Consider the following 7,007-nt stretch of genomic DNA (forward strand, 5'->3'; position numbering starts at 1 on the left):
CACACTGAGACAATGGGGATGTTCTAATAGGTGATTTTCTTAAACTGAAAAGTCTGCTTTCGTTGCACTGACCGCTGGTTATTTAACATTTCTCAGCCCCCCTGACAGGGAGAAGCCTAAGGGAGGGAGTGTTTCATTGTGGCTCACGCTCTGTGGGATACAGTCTAACATGGTGGAGAAGCATGGCACCAGAAGCTTGAGGCAGCTCGTCACTTGTGTGCCTTGGGAGTCAGAAAGCACAAAACCTCCCAATGGCCCGCTTACTCCAGTGAATCTATCTTCTAGAGGTTGCTAAGCCTTCCAAACCAGCATGACCAACAGAGGACTGAGAGTTCAGACAAGTGAGCCTATGGGAACATTACATATTCATGCCCCAACACGCGTGACACTGTGCTGACCGTAGGGAACAGCATGAGTCCTGACTCCATGTACGAGTTTGCAACCTCACTGGACTTGGGATGCTGGGGAAGCAAACTCACAGTGGTCTCCCTCGGCGAGGGCTTGAGTACGTCTTGAGTCCCAGGGAAATGATCACTTGAGCATCTTCTGGAAGGGATGCCCTTGCTCTTCCAGGATTGATGACTGACACGTCTTTTTGGCATTTTGCAGGTATATCATCCCCTCATTACAGAAGCTGGATGCCGGGTTTTACCGCTGCGTGGTGCGGAACAGGATGGGCGCTCTCTTGCAGAGAAGATCTGAAGTTCAAGTGGCATGTGCGTGTGCAGCGTGAGCACCGGCCTTGAGCAACGGGCAGAGTTGCAGCAGTGTGGGGAGGCACTTTCTGATGTGGCGATTGATACTTGTCCTTGGTTCCTCTGAAGTAGTGCCATAAGACCTGGGGATGTAATTCAGTTGGTAGAATGTTTGCCTGGCTTGGATAATGCCCTGTGTTCCAACCAAGGCAGCAAACTGGGAGGCGGGGAGGATCAGAAGTCCAAGATGATGCTTGGCTTCATAGTGAGTTCAGTGCCAGCTGGAGCGGCATGAGACCCTGGCTATAAATGAATGAATGAATGAATGAATGAATAAATAAAATAGAATTATGGTTAAAACTGGTATAGGGCCAGTTAAATATCTCAATGGGTAAAGGTGCTTGACCCCTAAGCCTGATGACTTGTTGAGGTCCATCCTCAGGAACCACATGGTGAAAGGAGAGCATGAACCCCTTCAACTTGTCCTCTCCTCGGACCTTCATGTGCTCACACACATATCCTGCGGCAATAAACACTCACATAAACATGCAAATAAATATAACTTTAAAAATCTAAAAACAAACACAGACACCCAGGTGAGATGTTGCTTTTTTTTTTTTTCCAACTGAGAAGATTAAGGATTTCCCAAACCCATGGGAGCAGGAAGAGAGGGAAGTAAGGTGGTTAGTATAAACCAACTGCCATTGGCTTGCTGGTATTGGGATTAAAGGTATTTTTAGAATAAAAAGTTGAACCTAGTTAAGGTCAGATTTCCTTGGTTCTTCCCTGGGATCTGCTAAGGAGCCATTTTGCTGGGCGGTGGTGGCGCACGCCTTTAATCCCAGCACTTGGGAGGCAGAGGCAGGCGGATCTCTGTGAGTTCGAGACCAGCCTGGTCTACAAGAGCTAGTTCCAGGACAGGCTCCAAAACCACAGAGAAACCCTGTCTCGAAAAACAAAAATTAAAAAAAAAAGGAGCCATTTTGCTGCCTAGTAGATATGGACAGTCAAGTCCCAGCTGTCTTTCTTCAGCAGATCCATTTTGGGGGATGAAGCTTTTAAAAGAAGGGACCATCAAAAGGCAGAGACCTTGACTGTCACGCAGTCTTCGGGGACAGGAGACCTGGCCTATACGCTGCCCCTTCCTTATGATAGGAAGTCTTTGAAGACTAGGATCTGTCTAGCGGACAGTCTGCTTCAGTGTCGTTTGAAAACACTGCTGAAATGTCATCTTGTTTAAAAGCAAGCAGAAGAACATTCTGAAATTTTACACTATCGGATGACCCAGGCTTGAGTCTACATTGCAGTGCTTCTCTTCTGCTTTGGCTGTTTCAATATTGCTGCTTCCAACTTTGGCATCCGTTATGATCCGTAGCTTTATGTTAGCATATAAAATAGCATAGACCTATCTCACCCTCCTGTCATAATCACCATGACCGAGGGAGGTCCCCGTATTATGCATGTTTGGCTATTGTTTAAGCCACGAGGAAGACATCAATCTTGCCGGTTTGTGAAGATGAAGTCACCACCAAAGCTGTCTACAGAATAATTCAGAACTTTTATTCAATAGAAAAATTGAAAACATAATAAATAGAGTTTGGATCAATACCCAAACCATATTTGAGTAAGTTAAGAGCCTGGAATTGATTAGAGTGTGCTACATATTATTTATGAAGTTTGGACTTTGCAGGGTTATCCATGCCCTCGTTCCCACCCTTTGCTTCTCAATCTTTCAGTTTGTGCGTACTTCCTTCACTTTCTAAGAAGCAAGGGCATTTCCCACAGTCTTAGATAGCTCTTTTCTATGCCATCATAGCAGGCCCTGGCACATAGAAAATAGCTTTTAATGGTAAAGCTGTATCATTTCTTTCATGAAAAATATCTTAAAATGAGATATACTTAATAATACATGGTGGTCGGGCAGTTTGGTGAACACCTTTAAACCCAGCACTCAGGAAGCAGATCTCTGTGAGTTCAAGGGCAACCTGGTCCATGTAGTGATGTCCAGGCCAGTCAGGGTTACATAGTGAGATTCTGTCTCCAAGATAAAAGCAGAAGAAATTAAGCCCCCTAAACGGTGGCTAGGGGGATAGCTCAGTCAGTAAAGCGCTTGATACACAACTGCAAGGAACTGGGTTTGGATCCTAGCACCCACATACAATGCCAGAACCAGCCATAGTGCTGACTGGGGAGGTAGAGGCAGCAGCATCCCAAGGCTTGCTGGCCAGTCCATCTAGCCAGTTATCAGTCGCCAGGTTCAGTGAGAGTCAGTGTCCCCCAAACCAGGTGGAGATCCATCAGGACAGATACCTGATCATCCTCTGGCCTCCATATATACACACACAAACAGACACACACCTGCAATTGTTCATTCCCCTACATACACACCAGCTGCATATACCTGGGAACATGTACAAATATATGTTACTACACATACACACACAGAGACACACAAACACACACACGCCTGCAATTCATTCCCCCACATACATACACATATACATTACTACACATACAATATGGTGTGGAAACAACTCTGTGTATATACATTGACTATATCTGATAACAATATGGAGATTATTTTAAAATTTCAATTTACTAATTTAAAAAAGACCCTTTCATATCTACAGTGTAATGACTGTAATCTCATTTTTTTTGTTTTAATCAATAAAACAAAGACTGATTATCCAAAACTATGTCATCAGTGTGGGGGTGCATAAGAGAATTCTCTGTGAACGCTCCAATGGTTGGAACACATTGGTTCCCAAAGACTTGCGAGGGAGACCATCGCCCTAGAGATGAGGAAAAGGAGACCCAGGTGGAGGAAGGTATTCAGGAATATTTCATTGCAGCTTTGTAGAAACTGCTTCACGGGGCCTGAGATGGCTTCCAGCAGTTTCTTTTCGTGTTAGAGTCAACTGTGAGCCACCATCATATCGTTGCAGTGTGGCAAAGGCCCGTGGCCTTGCTGATGAGGGTCCCAGTGGCTGTTTCAGAGGCTCACGATGCAGCCAATGCTTCCCTCACAGCCCCACCCGCTCTTGTCAGCACTGCCACTCCGTCTCGCCTGTCACCTTGTTAAGTGTGGCGGCGGCACCAGCTGCACTGTAAAATACAGTTATTTCCCTCCCTGACCCCGACTCCCCCGCATAAAGTAGCTCGCTCCAGAACTTAAAAGTCCATTTTTTCTCCGCAGATATGGGGAATTTCATGGATACAGACCAGAGGAAAACAGTTTCACAAGGACATGCAGCGCTTCTAAACTTAGTGCCCATCGTCAGCTGCCCTAGACCGCAAGTGACGTGGTTTAGAGAAGGACACAAGATTATTCCAAGCAGTAGAATGTAAGTCATTCTAAACGTGAATGTAATTCATTACGCTGTACCAAGTGCTTCCTAAGTGGCCTGCGACTGGGAAGCCAGGCTCAGTGAAGAAGCTTCCCCGGTCCTTCATGAGCAGCTGTTTTGTGACCGGCTTGGCTATTTTTGAGCAGCTCAAGCGAGTGACCTTGCACTGTCACTTTCCGCATGTCGTACACCCTGCACCTGAGGTCTCCTCTCCACCCTGGAGCCCGTTCTCTCTGGGTTTGAGTTCATCTCACCGCCGTCTCCCTTGAACTGTGTGTGACCTCATTCAGCCAAGCCTGGTGTTTACTTAAAACAGCCGTGGGGTTCCCTCCTTTCTGTGACGATAAAGTGCTAATTGTTGCTTATTTCTGTTTATCTTTTCATTCTTCCACGGCAGTTTTATTTCCTTTCATCCAATTAGTGGCTCGCTCATCTATTGCTAATCACACTGTGAGTCATTAAACCCTATCTCGAGGTCTTCCTGCATGCCCCACATTTAAGATATGTGTAGAAGGCAGCTTTTCTCCATTTGGAGCTTTAAGTGGTTAAAACGAACATTGGATCCATGTTTATTTTTTATCTGAGGGGTGTATGTAGTGATCAGAGGATATATTGGGGAGCCCTCTCTTTCCATTTTGTGTGAGACAGTTATTTGATACTGTGTACCCATGAGCTGTCTGCATTCTCCATTCATTCTTCTTTAGGAAGTAGTACTGCAATTATGGGTACCTACTTATGTACTCTGTTTCTCATTGGTCCTGGGGCTCTGAACTCAGGTCCCCACATTTGTAAGACAACCACTTTATCCCATGGGCTGTCGCCCTAGTCCTTGGTTTTATATTACTTAAGTGAGCAGCTTACAGTCACACTGAAAGGTAATACTGCAAAGACAAAAACGTTCAAGGATAATAATTTCCAATTTGAATCATGGAATTCTGTGTGCTTGGGGTAAAAGTCAAATATTTATGCTGCCAAGTGGTTGCACACATATAAAAAAATGCATGAGGGGGAAAGTTCTTGGTTCAGTTTTTGGAAAGGATGTGTGGGAGGCATTTGCTGAGTGGGTTTCAGATGAAACTGTGGGAGTTAACTGGGCTGGACACTCACTTTCCCACTTAGCAGGTCACCATGGACCTCCTTCTCTAAGCCTGTTATCCCACCTTGACCTCTGAACCCTGCTTACCAAATGTCTCTGCTTTTGCCATCAGAAACAAGGAAAAAAATAGAAATATATGAAACAGCCATGTTTCAAAATGTTTGTTAAAAATACCCATTACTTTAAATGGCTTGGCTGCTATGCCTTTTTCTGTATTTGAAGTTCCTTGGATATTCACCTTTGTATTGATTCCAATCCTAACAGAGGCCTCTTGGGATTGGGTGAAACAAAAAGGAAGGATCGATATCTCATTGCTGTGGGAGACCGTTCTGTGGCTCAGAAGGCTGCAGAGATGCAGTCGGGCATAAATGTTCTGGGAGGTTCCGGTGTAGAACGTGGGAGGGAGGTGGGGTAAATGTGGGGGAACTGAGAGAGCCTGGGTTTGGAAGGTAGGGCTGCATGAGACTTCTCAGGGATGGAGCTCGTCATGTCAAGGGCTGGGCGTCTGTGGTGTTGGGATGATTTTAATTCACTGGGTAGCAAATAAATGCACATTGGTTCACACATCAGCTGCATGAATCACCCCGCCACCTTCATTCAGAGTATGAAAGGGCATCCATTGAGTTAACTCTTAATTTGTACAGTGAGATATCTCTTAATTTCATGGGCTTTTTTTAAAATGCATATTCATGCTAAAGACTATTTACTTCCTAACAAGCTAACAACATAACTAACTGTGCGATTAGATTCTGGACACAGTGTCCTGTCAAACAAAGAGTCTGCTTGCAAGCCTAAACCTGTTGCTAAAGCCCCGGCCTTGGCAGTGTGGTGCATACCTCGTCTTTAAGAAGGAGATGAGGCTGATTAGGAATATTTACACTTCTACAAGAAAGGCCCTTTAGTTTTGTATTTTCCACCTCATCATCGCCCCACATCGCCTAACTGCCTGCTGGGTGAGCTGTCATAAATCAGCGCGTGTGGGCTGTTCGCCAACTGTTTATACGCTGTTCCAAGATATATTGTCTCTGAGGAACTTCCACTCCAGACCCAGGCGGCTGCACCCAGAGCTCAGAGGGCAGCAGAAAAGCCCCATACCACCAGGGCTGCCTCTGCGATCTGAAACATCCAACCCGGAGTGCATTGCACACGGAGCACAGGTCAAGCTCCCAACCTGCTTTCAGCCTCTGCATGTGAGGTCCCTTCCTGAGGACCTTCTTTGTCGGGGAGGATCCTATTCTCCCCCATCTCTTCATAACATTATCATATGACTTTTAAAAGTTGACCTTCGGACTTACAATGAAGTGGATTTTTTTTTCTTTTATGAAGAAACAGTAACTCTGATGTTTCTAAACTTGAAAAATTAGTTAAATAGCCTATTAATAATCCTAGCAGCTATTATTTATTGAGTACCTACTTGAAGCATATCTTCTGTAATCCTCAGGATTGCCTTCTGGGGCACTTAAAATTAGCTCCACTTACAGCTAGCAGAACTGAAGTTTAGAGATAGCGACTCACCCCAGGGCACACAGCTGGCAGGCTGCAGAAGTAGGGCTGAAGCCTGGTTCTGACTCCAGGCCCACGTTTGCCTCCCTGTCAGGCCTAGGCTCTTGTTTGCTTTACTCAATGAACACGCCTCATACTTTTGATCATTTCTTCCATGGCTCCAGGGGTTTCCCCTCATTTATTTAGAAGCCCAGCTTTCAATTTGAAATAGCACAGACTTGTATGTGTTTTGGTAGTTGGTGAGAAAGGTCAGATATCAATATAGTTCAAAAATAGAATTATGAGGGTTTCCTTTTGGATTAAAAATGATATATAAGAGATGGAGAGAGGCGTGGGCAAACCTTAAGATCTGGGGCCTGATTAGCT

At 45.1% G+C, this 7,007-nt stretch overlaps 1 protein-coding gene across 1 annotated transcript in view; it reads left to right on the forward strand.

The window, feature by feature from the left end:
• Nucleotides 1–7,007, forward strand: part of Sdk1 (sidekick cell adhesion molecule 1) — a 622,567-nt gene that overhangs the window by 22,870 nt on the left and 592,690 nt on the right. Inside the window, exons 2-3 of the mRNA XM_026789743.1 lie at nucleotides 610–716; nucleotides 3,892–4,039. Coding sequence (XP_026645544.1) covers nucleotides 610–716; nucleotides 3,892–4,039 — 255 coding nt within the window. The remainder of the gene's footprint in view (nucleotides 1–609; nucleotides 717–3,891; nucleotides 4,040–7,007) is intronic.

Source organism: Microtus ochrogaster, unplaced genomic scaffold (assembly GCF_000317375.1).
Source record: "Microtus ochrogaster isolate Prairie Vole_2 unplaced genomic scaffold, MicOch1.0 UNK27, whole genome shotgun sequence".
NCBI classification, from domain to species: Eukaryota; Metazoa; Chordata; class Mammalia; order Rodentia; family Cricetidae; genus Microtus; species Microtus ochrogaster.